Source organism: Monopterus albus, unplaced genomic scaffold (assembly GCF_001952655.1).
Source record: "Monopterus albus unplaced genomic scaffold, M_albus_1.0 scaffold337.1, whole genome shotgun sequence".
NCBI lineage: Eukaryota > Metazoa > Chordata > Actinopteri > Synbranchiformes > Synbranchidae > Monopterus > Monopterus albus.
Genome location: NW_018128217.1, coordinates 96,650 through 113,515, shown reverse-complemented (window position 1 = coordinate 113,515; position 16,866 = coordinate 96,650). Strand labels below are relative to the sequence as shown.

At 39.8% G+C, this 16,866-nt stretch overlaps 3 protein-coding genes and 1 non-coding gene across 5 annotated transcripts; 1 reads left to right on the top strand and 3 right to left on the bottom strand.

The window, feature by feature from the left end:
- Positions 1-37: 37 nt before the first annotated feature.
- Positions 38-119, bottom strand: trnal-aag (transfer RNA leucine (anticodon AAG)). Its single transcript has one exon. It is a non-coding gene; the product is annotated as a tRNA-Leu (tRNA).
- A 706-nt stretch (positions 120-825) lies between these two features.
- On the bottom strand, positions 826-7,365 carry aurkb (aurora kinase B). Its single transcript, XM_020624752.1, has 9 exons — positions 7,284-7,365; positions 6,185-6,223; positions 5,882-5,963; positions 5,479-5,524; positions 5,189-5,377; positions 3,889-4,027; positions 3,029-3,177; positions 2,725-2,899; positions 826-1,180 (listed from the first exon to the last, which is right to left on the bottom strand). The coding sequence occupies exons 1-9, from the start codon at positions 7,287-7,289 to the stop codon at positions 1,007-1,009; spliced, it is 999 nt and encodes a 332-aa protein (XP_020480408.1). The 5' UTR covers positions 7,290-7,365; the 3' UTR covers positions 826-1,006.
- LOC109974532 (F-box/LRR-repeat protein 12) lies at positions 7,285-11,375 on the bottom strand. The gene is made up of 3 exons (XM_020624750.1): positions 11,262-11,375; positions 11,050-11,125; positions 7,285-10,365 (listed from the first exon to the last, which is right to left on the bottom strand). The coding sequence occupies exons 1-3, from the start codon at positions 11,360-11,362 to the stop codon at positions 9,316-9,318; spliced, it is 1,227 nt and encodes a 408-aa protein (XP_020480406.1). The 5' UTR covers positions 11,363-11,375; the 3' UTR covers positions 7,285-9,315.
- Positions 11,376-11,590: 215 nt separating this feature from the next.
- On the top strand, positions 11,591-16,082 carry cops6 (COP9 signalosome subunit 6). Of its 2 annotated transcripts, none has more exons than XM_020624753.1 (10): positions 11,591-11,723; positions 12,459-12,584; positions 12,704-12,835; positions 13,059-13,147; positions 13,476-13,538; positions 13,625-13,672; positions 13,756-13,870; positions 14,256-14,348; positions 14,579-14,679; positions 15,711-16,082. In XM_020624753.1, the coding sequence occupies exons 1-10, from the start codon at positions 11,681-11,683 to the stop codon at positions 15,849-15,851; spliced, it is 951 nt and encodes a 316-aa protein (XP_020480409.1). In that variant the 5' UTR covers positions 11,591-11,680; the 3' UTR covers positions 15,852-16,082. The 2 variants fall into 2 exon arrangements, with proteins under 2 accessions (XP_020480409.1, XP_020480410.1); XM_020624754.1 differs by lacking the exon at positions 11,591-11,723 and adding an exon at positions 11,782-12,257.
- The last annotated feature ends 784 nt before the right edge of the window (positions 16,083-16,866 follow it).

Sequence of the window (16,866 nt, the reverse complement as noted above, 5' to 3'; positions counted from 1 at the left end):
CAGTCAACGATAAAGATAATATTAAAGCAAAAACTACTGGCAGCGGTGGGATTCGAACCCACGCCCCCGAAGAGACTGGAGCCTTAATCCAGCGCCTTAGACCGCTCGGCCACGCTACCACGTGAAAAGCCACTTTACTAGTGACTTCATAAAGATGAAAACTGCACAAATCAGGGTTTTTCCTTTGTTCTAAACGTTCGCGATCAACTGCTCATTAGCAGCCACGGAGCAGGATTGATTATATGATCAACAAAGTCGTTAACCTAGACAGACATATGCCACAGCCCTGAGGTTGCTCTTACCGTCAGGAATTAATTTTATTGGAAATTTAAGCACAAGTCACCGACGCTGTTAAAATATTCAAATTGCCTCTGTATAATTCAACAGCATCATTAACTGTGGCATCCGAAACGACCACGGAGTTGCATCAACACCTTTGTAATCACCTTCAGTAAAAACGGAATGAATTTACTGCAGTGCTCCTTTGTATGAAACCGGTAATTTTAACTTTACTGGCAACAGTGTGTATTTGTTGTTTGTATGACTTCAAGCCCCAGTCTTATGTTATCAAACCGTTTGGGTTTGTACTTTACATAATAATTTACTCATTAGATGTCCACAAATACTTTAATATTTATTAGATATCTGAAAATAAAACACTACACATTACTTTCCATCCCCACCCTCCAAAATACATCATTCTAAACTATTTGAATATACTTAGCTTGAATAAAACTTTGGTGTCAACACCATAGGATACAGAAATCCAAAACACAACTGTGTCCATAAAAAAAAAAAAGAAAGAAAACACACAGAGGCCTCTAGCCAAAGTAGTATACATAGATAATGACATCACACTGTACAACATAAAAGAGGGTGTAAAATATGACAGAATAATGGTGGTTTGAAGCACTTGGCCGTGTAACAAACATGCTGGCCCAGAGTCTATTGTGGTGGACAGATGAAACCCCCCTCAGAGGGAAGCGAGCAGGTTGACCAAGTGGGCTCAGGATTTCTTGGAGGGGTAGGAGGGAGGTAGGAGCCGATGAGAGTTAGCACGCACCCATGGGTGGTCGATAACATTCTGTAGTGAAAGGCGATCAATAGGGCTGTGGCGAAGCAGCTTAGAGATCAGGTCCCGGGCGCCATCTGAGACGGATCGGGGGAACTTCAAATCCACCTGCAAACAGTAAAAGGCATTTATTCATTTTATCAGCTTAATGCTTCTGCAGAGGCACAATGACATTCACTGAAATATTCAGACTTTCCTCAGAAAAATATTTGTTTTTACACAGATGAAAAATCTAGTAATGATTACTTTCATTAACAATTCATTGATTAATCAATTTATGATTTGGTCTAAAAAAAAAAAATTTAAAGTGAAAACTGTTGTCTCCTATGACCCAAGGCAATGTCATCCAATTTGAGCACCTGAAATCTATTAAATATTTGGCACTTTGGCTTAAAAGACAAAAAGAAAAGAAGTTAAATTATCAAAATAGATGGCAATTACTTGCTCATGAGAGGGCTAATCTTTTCATATACACCACAAATAAACAAAATATAAACTTTAAAGACATTGGTACAGCTGTCTTGCTTTTTCTTTCTTTTAAATCATGTTTTTATATGGCATTTATGTACATCTGTCTTTTTTTTACTGAACAGTGTGTACTAAAGTTTTGAACTGAATACCCGTGTACCGATTCTTTGATTGATGCCTGATAAATCATGTCCCAACACCGATATCATATTTACTGATGCTAGGCATATAGCAATGTAATAATACAGTGGAGCTATGAGTACAGTGCAGGGATCATGAATTGAAGCACTAATTTTAAACCAAGTTTTCCTGTTTGGAAGGAGTCCAAACATAATCATGGTGTCAAGATGTCTGTGAACTTGACAGCCAATGGATTTTCATTTTGCAATAAGAAAATCAAGAACAGGAAATGAACCGTTTCCCAACTGCCATTTAGAAAAAGAATGCATTCATTTCCACATCTGTGTCTGCTGGACCAAGGGTGGAGATTATCCACACACACACGGACAGAGGCCACAACAGAACAGACAGGAGGATATGTGCGCACTCTGCATTCACACTAAATTCTTCCCACAGGGTTGTGCAGAGGTGTCGCTGTATTTATTTGTGCTATAAAACATAACTTAAGTTACATAAATTAACATATCACAAATAAACACAGCCCTAGAGGTCTGGGCTTTTCCGAAGAGGGAGGCCAACTCCATTCAAAACACAGGCTTTATTGTCTGGTCAAGACAAACACCGCATGTGGCCTTAGACGCCTATCTATATTCTTAGAACAGACTACTGTTGGTATTTTACACACCCATGTTTGCACATAGAGGGAGTCCGTTCCGTGCTGCAGTCCTCTCGCTCTCATGGTGCTCACAAAAGGTAGCAACTTCTGTCAACAACTACAACATTACCTAAAAGGTCATATGTCTTAAAGGGGAAGGACAATGGTCTCCGTTTGTGAAGGAGTATCCCCAGATAAACCTACCAATATAACAACAGGTTTAGAGCTGGTAAGGCCGACCGTTGACTATTTTGCTTGCTGTAAGAAATCCAACCTACCCAAATTTCCTCTTACAGTGCAAAGAGCAAAGTAAAAACAGCTTCAGGCAGATGTTCTTCCTACTTTACTCTGCAAACAGGCATAATTAGATTTACCTGAGTGCATTAGACACCCAAAGAAAAACACCAACCTTCATAATTCTTTTGTACGTTTCTGAATGGTTGGAAGTTTCAAAGGGTGGATTGCCGACTAAGCATTCATAGCAGAGGACCCCAATGCACCACAGGTCCACCTTCTCAGTGTGGGTGTGCCCCTCAATCATCTCTGGAGGGAGGTAGTCCAGTGTTCCACACATTGTGCGGCGCCTGAAAGGTTTGAAGTTACAGGTGAGCTGTGAAGGCACAGAAGAAGCAACAAGCAGACCTATGCTCCAGCTTATAGCAGTAAAGCACAGTTTCTAACAGCGCACAGTAGTGAGCTGACTAAGTCCTCACCTCAGAGAAGGTGCGTGGACAGACCAACCAAAATCAGCAATTTTCAGCTCCCCACGATAGCCAAGAAGAAGATTTTCTGGCTTGATGTCACGATGAATCACTTTCTTCTCATGGCAATACAATAAAGCGTCAGATACTTCCTCCATGTACTGTAGGTTTAAAAAGGTTAGCCCTGATTACAACACAATAAGATCAAGTCAAGTGGTTATTAGGGCTGTCCCAGCAGCATTTTTTGGGCTTTGGTTGAAAGCTTGCCCCTCCAGTCTCAGCTGATATGACACTGAAAAACATGGTTATACAGTATAACCCCTTTTCAAACACAAGATACAGTATGCAACACTGCTGCTTCAGTATGTTAAAAAGGTTGCTTTCTGTTATTCAGACACAGGGCACTAACATTATGGTTGCCCTGGCTTCATTCAGACACTGGGGGACACTATCATCTTCCCCACTTGCCAAAAAAATTGCAGGTGTCATGCCAGGTCTTCAATACCACTAAATATGGGTGTGACAATACACTTAGCTCACAAGACAAGATATACAATATTAAGAACAAAACAATATTTTAACACTGTTTTTAAAAAAAATTTCAATAAAGAAATACAACTGTAAAAAGTGTCAAAGTCAAAATGCAGAACACTGCAGGTGCATTCTGAAATGTTTTAACTAATCATCTTTTAATGACTATGACTTCAGTTCTTACATCTGAGTACGAGTTATCATATGCAGTAAATGTTTTGCCACAAACTCAACTGACTGGCTTCTCTCCTGTATGAGTTCACGAGTCTCCTCAGACCTTATAACTGTGCATGAGCTATGCAGTAAGGATGTGCAAATTGCTCTCCAACTAACAAACTTACTGTGGCAGTGCGCTGGTCATCAAATCTTCCACATCTCTGAAGTTCCTTGTACATTTCACCACGTGGGGCATACTCAAGAACCAAGAACACCCTGTTACGGTCATGGAAATAATTGTAGAAACGCAGGATGTTGGGATGTCTAGGAGAAAAAGATAAATCAGCCTGTTGGAGCCTATTGGCAAGCATAAGCAGGTTATGTTAAGAAGCGCTGAATAAATGTATTCATCTGTTATCTAAATCTATAACACTTCAGCCAGGAAGGCCGCCCAATAGGTTTGCTTGTGCTGAGTAAACCTATTAGTCAGGCTTTTTCAGCCCTGCTGCTACCACAGAGGACATATTTGTTTCATGTTTTCAATGCATTTAATATATTCATTGCCATTGGAATGTAAAGAGAATTCCAAGATATGTAACAAAAAGAATCGCTAACCCTGCCTCTAAGAAACTGGGGTAGATGGTATACATCGCACACCCTTATCTGAAACCCTTTATTTTAGATAGATAATGTGAGCAGTTGATGAAAGTTCCTGTAAAAGCAGTAGATGGTAGCAAATAGTCTTGAATTAAACATGCCAAACAAACAATCTACTTCAATGGTTAGTTTAAGGAAATACTTGCTGATGGGTAAAAGAAGGCCTGGCAAGCAACTGCTATGGACCACAAGCGCCTACAGAGAGTGGTAAAGACTGCGGAGAAGATCACCAGGACTCCACTGCCCTCTCTGCAGAGCATTTATCACCGCAGGGTGCGTAGGAAAGCTGCCTCCATCCTCAAAGACCCCACCCACCCCCAGCACGGACTGTTTGCTTGCCTATCCTCTGGCCGGAGGTTTAGAAGTGTGAAATGCAGGACCTCTAGACTGAAAAACTCTTTCTTTCCTTCTGCCATCAGACTCCTAAACAGCTGAGGAGTTCATTACCAGGAAATAAGTCATGTACTGTTTACATTCTCAGTTTGCACATGGATAATTGCACAATGACTGTTGACTACTGCACATGCTGCTCCCATGCAGCATACATTCTATTATATATTTTTATTATATTGCTGCATTTGCTGCTTAAAGTGCCTTATATTTTGTGTTATTTATTTATCTACTTTATATTTCATTTGTATTTTGTAACATTCATGTGGATGGCAAAGTAAGAATTTCATAGTACAGGGAAACATGTTTCCTAACTGTGCATATGACAAATAAACACTTTGACCTTGATACATAAGTGACATACAATGTACAGCATCTTTATGCTACATATAGTTCAAGCATAACACCAGTGACAAGAATGTTTTTCAGAATACCAACTTGAGATGGCTCTGAATCTCAATCTCCCTCCTGAGTTGATGTTCCACACCCTCCTTCTCCATCTGTGACTTGAACAACACTTTAAGTGCCACAATAGCTTGCAGATTCTTTACTCTCGCAAGGTAGACATTGCCAAACTTCCCCTTGCCTAGTGGTCGACCAATGTCGAAGTCATCAATGGAGATTTTTCTGATGAAAAGTACAGAAAGAGGCCATCACATGGATGCTTGAAAATATTAAAAACAGAGCTAAGAATACAATATTAAAGAGGTACTTGTGAGTACACTTACTTTGAAGTTGAATTCGAGGATGACCCAACAAATTCTCTCCCAGGGCCTAAAAGTGATAGTACATTGAAAGGCACATTTCCTGAGGCTTGAATTGTGTCTGTATGTGAGGATGTAGGTAGGTACTTTATTGATTCCCACAGTGGGGAAATTTCTGTGTTACAGCAGCAATAGAGAACAACCAACATAACACCATAAGAACAGACACCACCATAAGAACAGGACTTCATAGAAACACGGGAAAGAATACGAGGACACAGCTGCTGTAACTTGCTGCCGCTCTGCGCAGCGCATGCATACGTAAGTATGTAGTAACAAAGAACACTTAGTCTTAAAATAAAAAGTTACATAAAGGCAACAAAGCATTTAGGACCGATACACACAAGGATTATAAGGGTGAGGGTACCTGTGGTAGAGAGTTTGTCCATCTCTGCTCGACGCATCACCTGAACACGCTGGGGCCCTGTCACCAAGCTAGGTGTTGCAAACTGATATTCAGAAAACACATTAATGCAGTAGTAAGTGCCTTATTGACAAAGTTCACATGCTCACTTAACACCATTTTATAGAGAGAACCCACACCATGATACAAAAGTACAAAAATAAGGATGGAATCAAAATACTGCACTGAAGTGATGTACAACAGGTAATTACTGAGGAGACACTGCTTAATTCATCTCGACATCTTTTTACTATTACTACTACTTACGGGTCTTTGAAAACCTCTGGGGTCACAATTTTCTTTATTCTGTAAGGATATAAATATGCACAGCTCACATTAACATACAGTACATTTGAGCTACTGTCTTACAGCATTCAAACCTCTTGCAAGTTGTTTTACACACAAAAAAGGCCGACTACAACTAGTCCTGAAAAGTGCAAGGTGGCACGTTCTCAGCTGTGTCCTGTAATAACCTGAAGCATGGCTGAGGGCTGAGCCAGTGCTATAAAGACTCAATTAGTCTCCCTGTTTATTGGTGACATCACCTACATACATCTATGTTGCTTCTGGTGTCAGGAAGAAGAAAAACAATTCATTCAATCTAGTTTTTGATTTCCAACTTATTTTAATACAAGTTTTTTTCCCCACTTTGCACAAAATATATTACAATATTGGATTATAAAATTGTACAGGTGTTTCTTTGTGCCTGGCATTTCAGTGCAACATTTATACTTCATGTTAGAGATTAGTGGTCTGTGAAGTTAAAAATACGTTACACCGTTGTAATGTTAACTTTAAACGTTCTAGTGCCTTTACATTTGTAATACACCACAATTTAAGTACAACAAAACATGTCATACTTAAGGATATACATTTTGTTCCAAGTGTTGTGGGTGTATCTGCTGCTGACCAGTTGCACGTGTAACGTTAAATTAATGCGTTTCTTTATTTAACGTTAAGGATAAACGATTAAAAAAGACTTAATGGCCTTGTAAGCCGAGGTGCTGAGATGATTTAACGTTCACGTTAGCTAAAACCTCTGCCTCATCTGTGGGGCAATCGACCTACTGCAAAATGAATTTATGTTAACTGCATGGATAAATCTACTTTAAATAAAGCCTACCAAAATACATTTTCCCCGCCTACATAATATACTGCCTGTTATAACTTCACACGCAAGCTATCGTAGTGCTAATGATATGCTAAGTTAACACAGGAAGGTCGTAAGCAAACCAACGTTAGCGAACTTAGCTAGCTAAAATGTGCATCAAATTGAGAAGCGTTTTGGAACCCACAGCCATTATTCGTTGTTCTCAACTGTTGTCCAACTCTACCTCATTATTAAGCAGTTTAAAAACTAAATTACCTGCATCGTGATGAAGAACTGAAACCTTTCAGCGTAAATTCCAGTCGTTTTGAATTCCCTCGTCCGCCAACGTGTTCAAAAAGCCAGTCTAGCCAAACGTGATTGGTCGGTATGCTACACACAAAAGGCTGCAATTGGCTATAATTGCTACAAGAGAACAAGTGTGATTGGTGAACACTGCCTCTGCTCGCACGTCGACCCGCCCTTTTTCCTGGTTATTTATTTACGGTCCTCTTGATACATTACTGTCTATTTCTTTGAAATCCTAGTACTATTTACGTTTCCTTTATTATTTATTTTTTATTTAAGTTAGATGAATGCATTTACAACGTGAGGTTTTCATCTATTTGATATAACACAGACCGAAGTATGTTTTAATTAGTGACAACACAATGGGCTGTAACCTAATAATGATCATAATGATAAATCAACCTGTTATGTTCATAACCTATTCAATGAAATGTCATAAACAAATATATCCTATTTACAATGATAAAAATCAATTCATAACATCCTAACCTTAGAGAACCTAGAACCAGAAAACATATGGTGTCTTTAATTGAAAAACGACTGTCGACCATTTGATCAAATGACTAACTGTAACAGTGCTAAAGATGTCCTATTGTTGCATTAAATAGATGTGCGAATAAGACAAACTGTTAAGCTTGTTTAAGAACCATAAGGGGTTAACGTTTTTAAATATATCACTTTCCCCCATTCAGGTGTTTTTAACGAGTCAAGTTGATATGTGCAAACAGCTGACCAACCACTGGATTTCATGAAAAGCTACTCTAACAGTCAAAACAAATATCTTTAATAGAATTATTAAAAGACAAAAATACAAAGACAAACGGTACTTCAAAATTTGTTTAAAGTTTATGTATTACAGTTTATCATTTATAATTTCAAACTTTGTGTTTAAATGTAGAACATAAATCATGTCAAGGACACATCTTCCATTATTTCCACACAATCAACAGACATTTACAATTAACATTTCTCATTTCATAATTTCTATAAGGAATATAGGAAAACATTGAAAAATAACAGGGAGTTGAGACTTGATGAAAATTAAGTTAGATTATGCTGTTCTTCTGTTAGACCAAAACCACACAGCCCCTGCAGGTAACAGATGTATTGGTAAATGTATACATGGTTGAAAAGGAGTGAAGGAACAGGAAACAGGTGGATCATTGCCAGTAGTATGCTTCAGTGATCTGCCTTTGTCACTTAACATCTGCTCATCTTTACAGTTTAGCAGTGATACTGTGATATATTCTGACCCACTTTAAAAGAATATGCTAAAAACCTTTTTGTGTTGAATTGTTTCAGGCTTTTTATGTGAACAATCGATTTGAAAGTGGGACTGTCCCACCTATTTACCTTTAATGCACTAGGAAACAGTACTGACAACATGTACTGTGGGACAAAACAAATCTGTCAGCCATCAGAAAGCTGATTATGTTGGACTATCTGATCCATTGTCACAATCAAAAAAGCAAGAGTGCTGAATTACATTTATTTGTCTGGTATTTTAAATTTCCCAAATTAACAATACACATTTCTGTGTGGTTATTTTATCCATTCAGTGTCCTTTTTGATTTTCCATAACATATAGCTCCATTTAGAAAAGCTTTTATTTAAGTTTGAAGAAAATGGTTTGAAAATATCCTGTCAAAACCCAGATTAAGGACATACATAAATGTAACAAAAGCATGTCCCTGAATCACTTCCTATATCTCTTTATTGTATTCTGATTTCTCCAATATTAAACTGCAATATTGTGATATTTCTTATTTTGTTGACATGAAGGTTCTGAAAGTTTGAAAATCTGTACAGAGCATTCTAGAGCTGGCTCATGTAAAACCTTGATATCCTGTAAGCCCATGTTGGCTGGATCTAGTTATACTTATGTCATAAAAATAAAAACTTAATTCAATCATATCAATAACACCATTTAAAATTACATTTGCCTGTGTGAAAGATAGTTTTATCCATATTAGCCACTTGTATGCAGCAGTGGAGACCACATTTACTCTGCATTGGTCAGAACAGAGCAGTTGGTGAAAACTACTGTGCAGGATGGCAACAGGTCAGCCAGTGAGCGACGTAGACTTGGAATAGTATCACTGGTATCACATATCTTATTCTCATTGTTGCTGCTATCTTCACCTGCAACTTCCTCACTGTTATGCTCTTCTTCACCAACGCCCTCCCCATCCACCACTGGTGGACACTGCCGAGGGTGGAAGTTGACATCCAAAAACTCCAGTCGGCGGAGTCCACGGAGCATCCTGCAGCTTCGAACTACCTGCATCTCACTGAGTGTGCAGGCCCACAGGCACAGATGCTTCAGGTCCTTCAGACGTCTGGCACAGAGCAGGCCTGGCCCCACCTCTTTACCACCAAGGCTCAATTCCTCCAGTCCAAGCCACCCTGCCCCTAGCCCCAGGGAGGCCATCTGTAACTGGTAGCCCTGCCGCCCAGTGATGCCTATTTCCAGAAACTTGAGTTTTGAAAGCCCTTCAACACCATGCATGCCATCTTTGGCAGCACAGTTCCTGAGCCCATTAGCTGTCACACGAAAGGTGTCACGCAACTCCAATCGACCTAGCCTTTCCCATGACGTCAGACTCTGTAAGTGCTGGTCTGTGAAAGAGGGCACATGGTTAAGAACTAACCTTTCAATAGAAATTCCTGATGGAGAACCAAGCACTTTTCCTTTCTTATCTGATCCTTGCTGCTGAGCACCAGCACTTGATGTTGCTTCTGCTTGTTCTTTAGAACAAGTAGGTGAAGTAGGGAGTGTCTGGTTGAAAAAGCCACGAGGCAGCTCACAGCCATGCAGCTCCAGCACCTGCAAAGATGGAGGTAGGACCTGGCAAATGAGCAGACCCCTCAAGTCTGCATGGAGAAGATAGAGCTTTCTGAGGCGAGGGCACTTTATGGACAAAGCCTTGAGCCAAGGCTCAGAGAGAAAGGTGCCTCCTCGAGCAGACAGCAGCAAACCACGTAGCCGTAGGGACCTTAGTCCACTACCCAGGTACTGGCGCAGCAGGATCCAGAGTATGCGAGGTGTCATCTTACACACAGTAGACAGGCCATGAATATGTGTGTCATGAAAGTGGGGAATGGGATGCAAAAGAGAGACAGTTTCTGTCAATAACTGGGCAAACACATGAAGTATTTCCTTCATCAGAGGCTTATGGCGAGACAGATCTGTCTGATAACAAGATATTAACTATTGTTTGATTTTGATACATGGAACTTTGCTAACTTTGCCTCAAAAACTTGGAAAAATACAAGATCGATTATTTTAGATTTATTCTGAATGATCAAAGTTTTTTAAAGACCTGAGAGAAGACCTAATCTGCAGGAAATGAAGTTAGACAACTAATGTCTGGAAATGAATTTACCGATTCTTCTATGTTTTTTAAGATGGTGGCAAGCAGACTGTCTTTGACTTGACGGTCAAAGTTTAACCATATGTCCCTGATTACAGCAAGATTCTTGACTTGATTTCTGGTTTTCATTGACACTTAGCCTTTCCATTTGATCACAAAGGATAGTTTAAAAAGTTGCTATTGGCACTTAGGAGTTCAAATAGGGATTATATGCACTGCTGTTTAATAAGACTACATAGATCTCTTATTGGGGACGTGTAATATGGTCTTTTCACAACACCGCTAATAATTTAAACACTCGTGTATGAAAAGACCGAAATAAAACACAAAAATAGCCTCATTGCCTGTAAGAACATACTTACCCCTTTCCATGCAGTCAAATCGACAAATCTCCACAGTCTCTGGTCCCTAACAAGGCGTTTCCATCGCTTACACACTCTAAAAAAACGTCGTGAAATACAACAAATAAGTTAAGCATGCGTCATGACTCACAACAAAGGCAAATTTGGTACAGTTTTGTTTCACAAGACGAATACCTAGTAGAATACTGATAACACAATTAAATGTTTATTACCTTGTAACTCTGACAAGCTCTCTTACGGTCAGATAAGATAACACATCAATTAAAATGTTTTCTGGAAAGTAGTCCAAATTACAGACGTTAAATTCATCCATCTTGTAAACAAAACTCTTTGAACCTCGGGCACGGACTAATATCCCGACGCACACGAGACGCACCCAAATCACCAATCCCCGAGAAACAACTGCCCAATGATTGTAGGTCCTAGCGACGACTTTACTGTTGCATCGAATATGCTTCTTTATACTCAGTATTTTGTATCTCGGTTTCGCTTCTGTAAACACTTGGCAAAATAAGTGACTACGGTAACTGTGTATTAGAGCTTATTTTAAAACATCCCTAATGACGCGATATTGCCACCTAATGTTGGTTGGGCAAACAGTTCACTGCGCCTGCGCCGTTTACCGGACAAGATGGCGACCAGCAATGGTGGAGGAATGGAAGTGGATGGGGCAGGCGAGTGTTTATTGGCTATCTCACAATTTCCGCTCGATATAAACACAAACTAGTATTGAAATTGTTTTGTGTTATGCGTGTTTGTGTTAGGATTGGTCCAAGTTACTGCATTTTTTGTGTTAACGGTGCTAAGTAGCGAGCTTGCTGACATAAGCGGGTTAACATACACGGCTCTTCTGTAAACCTGTCAACAAATCCGTCGTTCGGTGTTTGAGTCAGTTCTCTATCTCTTACTGTGGTTTGCATCATGAAAGCAAACCTAAATCTGTCAGTACAGGCAGATTTGAAAAAACAAAAAACACAAACCTTGTCTCAAATTAGGCCTGGCCTGCACGTCCGCTCTGTATTTAACTTTACTGACATTGCTTCGTCGTTGCAGCTCTAGTTTGTGATCCTAATGTTAGTTTGCAAAACATATTTAGATTTAGTTCAGTTATGTTTATTGATGGTCGATCTGAGTTTTTCTTGATGATCTGATTCATCTTTATATACGAGGAGGAGAGAATATAGTGAAACATGCTATAACTTTACAAGGTCAGTGATCCCAAGGTGCCATCTTCAGTTTGGCTGTTTCATTTAACCAGTACTCCAAAACCCAAGGTTATTCGGTTTATGATGATGTAAAACAGAGAGGGTGATTAATTTTCTGATCAAATAATCAGCTGCTAGGTTCAGCACTGTTGAAACTGCTCTGGGGCCTAAGTCTGTCTTGTTTGTGTCTCCGTGTGACTGTAGCCAGCCCCAGTGTTATGGCTTCAGGGGTCACAGGGAGCGTTTCTGTGGCCTTACATCCCCTGGTTATCCTCAACATATCCGACCACTGGATACGCATCCGCTCACAGGAGGGACGACCAATGCAAGGTATGTATGAGAATGCTATGCAAGAAAGATGGTGTATAAGCAGTATTATGGAATGTCTATGTGCTATAACTGAGTTTAATGAAACAGCAGATGTTCATTGTTATTTTCCTTCTCCTCAGTAATTGGCGCTCTCATTGGGAAACAGGAGGGGAGAAACATAGAGGTGATGAACTCCTTTGAGCTGCTGTCTCACACCATAGATGACCAAGTGCATATTGACAAAGAATACTACTACACCAAGGAGGAACAATGTAAGTGGTGTGCATATGTGAAACACAAGAATGCCCTTCTATTTCTGTCTGCTTTCTCTTACATTAGGTACAAAGTAATAATAGGACTCCATGTGTACAAAGCCTGTAAGAATTTATTTCAGGTCAGAATTGTCAACCAAGAGACAGCAGTGTTAGATCCAGTTATTAAGGAACTGATGAAATCGATTAGATCTGTGTTTTTAAATGTCCTCTTGTTTCTTAGTCAAACAGGTTTTCAAAGAAATGGAGTTCTTGGGCTGGTACACCACAGGAGGTTCCCCAGACCAGTCAGATATCCACATTCACAAACAGGTAGCCACAAAATAAAGGTGGTGTAAGTACAGTAAGTTTGAATGAAATCAGAAGATATTTAACTCTTCTAGCAGCTGGCAACAGGACAGAGATGACTGAAAACTCAAAGTGAGATTGTTTTACCTCCGCAGCCTGAGCTACAACATTTACTTACCAAGTAAAACAGGTGTAGTGTTATATTGTAGAGATTCTGCTATATTTTGTTAATGATTCATGTTCTACCATTACAGAAATGTTTACTGAATATAAATAGAACATCAACTTTAACAAAAAGAGTAGATGAGTTAGACTTCTTGTCTTAAAGTCTAATTGTATTTTTTTCTGCCAGGTGTGTGAGATCATTGAGAGCCCTCTCTTTCTCAAACTTAACCCAATGACCAAACACACCGATGTGAGTTCCTCTGCATTCTTACTTCACAATAGCATGGTTATGTATTTAGATACAGCTGCTCTAAACAATGTCCTTTATTCTTTCAGCTTCCTGTTAGTGTTTATGAATCTGTGATTGACATCATCAATGGCGAGGTACTGCTTGTTTAATATCTACATATTCTTTCTGACACAGTTTCTAATACTTCTATCTTAAGTGGTTTTTTTCCCTCAACCAGGCTACTATGTTGTTTGCTGAGCTGACGTACACTCTGGCCACAGAGGAAGCAGAGAGAATCGGTGTCGATCATGTAGCTCGAATGACAGCCACGGGTACAGGAGAAAACTCAACAGGTAAGAGAAGTTTAAAGACTGAGTAGTTTATTTAAATTCTAATTCAGGCTCTCATTTCATGTAAGTTAGTTACTGAAATTTCGAGTATATTGTTTTTCTTTACAGGTTAATAAAACTGGTAAATAAACACAGATACAAATAGCATGCATACACAAAAAGAAAAGAAATGCTAACCACAAATTACGTGTATTTTTAAAAGCAAAAGTTAAGACAAACTTCAAATTAGCAAGCAGGCTGAATGAGCTGTTGCTAGATATTAAATGAACCCTAGAAATGTGGAGGAAATGGCTGTTTTGTGACCTGACTAATATTAGACCTGGTCATTAAAAATGAATTCTGTCTGAACAGGTTTTAACTCCAGTATTTGCTCTGTCTTGTCTGATAGTTGCTGAGCACCTCGTAGCCCAGCACAGCGCGATAAAGATGCTCCACAGCCGAGTGAAGATCATTCTAGAGTACGTCAAAGCTGTGGAAGCAGGTGAGAGGTCTGAAGGCCTTGTTAATGAAGCGATGAGAGCAAAGCATGAAAAAAAAGAATCGTGGAGAATGGCTGTTTCTTTCCTTACTCTTCAACCATAAAGGGAGGCCCCTTGAACACACCTCCATTGTTATAAGCCCATGTTTTCTACTGTTGACATCATCTTACCTCACTATTTTGGCATACTGTGCTTTACATGTTTTTTGTTTTGTCCATTCATTTTCATGTAGGAGAGGTGTCATTTAACCATGAGATCCTTCGGGAAGCGAATGCCCTGTGTCACAGACTGCCGGTCCTCAGCACTGCAAAATTCAAAACAGACTTCTATGATGTGAGTAAGCTTTGCCAATTTCTGGTGACATTTTCATCAGTTGTTAAAGGGTTATGCCTGTGCAAAAAGCCCAAAACCAACAATGCATTACCCTATAGGATTGGATTGATGGGTGCTTTGTTTTAAGGGTAGGCTACAATTGGAAGATGGCTTTACAGTACTTACTGTGTGGCTCTGAAGATTTAAGACGGCATGGCCTGACATGCTCCTCTTTGGGGCCAAATAGTGGTTGAACATCATATAACTTGTTTACTGAGCTTTCATGTGAATACTCATATGTGTGTATTATCAGCGTCTACTGAAAGGGCAAATCTTACAACCCCTTTTTCTCAAGACATATCATTTATACATATCAATATCAACCAAAATCACAGGAGATGCAGGGATAGAGTGGGTGTGTTGAGTTGCCTCTGAGATCATTGTGTTACCATCTAATGTGTTTACCTGTTAATGATTAAGATGCTCCTTACAGCGTCTCTTTCACTGGACAGTTTAGAGCCTAGTGTTAGCATAATTCAAAAAGGTCTTCTGTGTTTACTCAAAATTATTAGGAGTCCCACAAAGCAGAGTATGTGAGTGTCATTTAAAAGCAGAATTAGTAACTTCCTAAAATAGCTGGGCACGGTAGTTTTTAGAAAGTGGTGCATTTGTTGGGGACTTTTTCCATCTGTGGATTAATACACATTTGGTGCTGTAGTGAGTTATTTATGGCGGCATGATGTGTATGTGGGATTCACTCAGACACAACAGTGTGGCTCATTTATGTGTTTTTAGTAGTTTCCTGGATACACAGACAATACCTTTTGTTGGTTTTGCTGTTTTTGATTCATTGACACAAAATGCCAGGAAGTGTTCAACAGCAGAAGGAAACAAAACTGAACACTGCAGATTTTTTTTTCTTTCACTATCATCCCCTTCATAAACACTAGGCTTGGTCCAGTCTTTACGCATTATAAGATTTCACTCCGTTTGATCCCATGTGTTATTAATTCCAGCTCTGTCTACAACGTGTCCCTCTTCCTTCCCTGCAGCAATGTAATGATGTGGGCCTCATGGCCTACTTAGGCTCCATCACCAAGACCTGCAACAGTATGAACCAGTTCATCAACAAGTTCAACGTCCTGTACGACAGACAGGGCATCGGTCGGAGGATGAGAGGACTCTTCTTTTGAACCAAGCACTGCAGTTTGTTTCCTTTTGGTTTGTATTTAGATGAGCTAAGACAACTTCTGAAACCAACCATAGCTTTTCAAGCCAGTTTACTTGTATCAAACAGTAAGAGATACTCACTCAACTTGGCTGGTAGGCACAGAAATGAATCCATTGTACATGAACATATTATTTGACTGTTTTATTGTTTTATGTTTCTGTATGTAATAAATGTTCCGATTTTTTTTTCTTTATGGGACTGGCTCTTCTTTTTTTAAACTTAAGTGGTTCTAACAGGGTAGACATGGTACCTACCTATACAGAACACAGCTCATAAAATTGTCAGGCCTGCACTTTTAAACAACCTTATGAAAGTCAGCTATGTGGAGCTGCTTTAGCTGCAGGTTTATTGTAGGAATGTTTGCAGTTAGCTTGTCTTTTGAAGTTGTGTTCCTGCTGTTCAGTTGCCTGTGGAGACTTTGGACCAACATGCAGCTGGAAGGGTTATGGCTGCAGACTTGGAGGTCTGACAAGAGTCAAATCAAATTTTATTTGTATAGCGCCAAATCACAACAAAAGTCATCTCAGGACACTTTACAAAGTAAGGTCTAGACCTTACTGTTATCAATATTATTACATAGGGAAAACCCAACAAATCCCCCTTGAGCAAGCACTTGGCGACAGTGGGGAGGAAAAACTCCCTTTAACGGAAGAAACCTCCGACAGACCCCGGCTCTTGGTGGGCGGCCTTCTGCCTCGACCGGTTGGGGTGAGTGGATAGAGGAGAGACAAAAGAAGAAAAGCAACAAGACACAACAATCAAACACTGATCAGGTCGATGTGGCCGGTGACTGCTCGTCAGAGATATAGAGCTCCAGGGCAACCTGCAGAAAGTTACAGGGAGAGAGAGAGAGGACACACTACGGGAGAAAGGAGACACAAAGTTAGTAATGTGTAATAGTGGCAAGCTAGTGGCAGAGGTGCATGCGCAGACAACTGGAGTTATGACCTGGTCTGAACAGCCAGATTTTAAATCAT

Coding starts and splice junctions, on each gene's coding strand:
- cops6 (XM_020624753.1), top strand. CDS start 11,681: ATGGCGACCAGCAATGGTGGAGGAATGGAAGTGGATGGGGCAG. Junction 12,585..12,703: donor GGAGGGACGACCAATGCAAG/GTATGTATGAGA, acceptor CCTTCTCCTCAG/TAATTGGCGCTCTCATTGGG. Junction 13,673..13,755: donor TTGACATCATCAATGGCGAG/GTACTGCTTGTT, acceptor TCCCTCAACCAG/GCTACTATGTTGTTTGCTGA.
- LOC109974532 (XM_020624750.1), bottom strand. CDS start 11,362: ATGGATGAATTTAACGTCTGTAATTTGGACTACTTTCCAGAAAACATT. Junction 11,126..11,261: donor GAGCTTGTCAGAGTTACAAG/GTAATAAACATT, acceptor ACGTTTTTTTAG/AGTGTGTAAGCGATGGAAAC. Junction 10,366..11,049: donor ATTTGACTGCATGGAAAGGG/GTAAGTATGTTC, acceptor ACTGTGTGTAAG/ATGACACCTCGCATACTCTG.
- aurkb (XM_020624752.1), bottom strand. Junction 5,964..6,184: donor CCAGAGGTTTTCAAAGACCC/GTAAGTAGTAGT, acceptor TCTGAATATCAG/TTTGCAACACCTAGCTTGGT. Junction 4,028..5,188: donor GAGATTCAGAGCCATCTCAA/GTTGGTATTCTG, acceptor TTTTTCTCCTAG/ACATCCCAACATCCTGCGTT.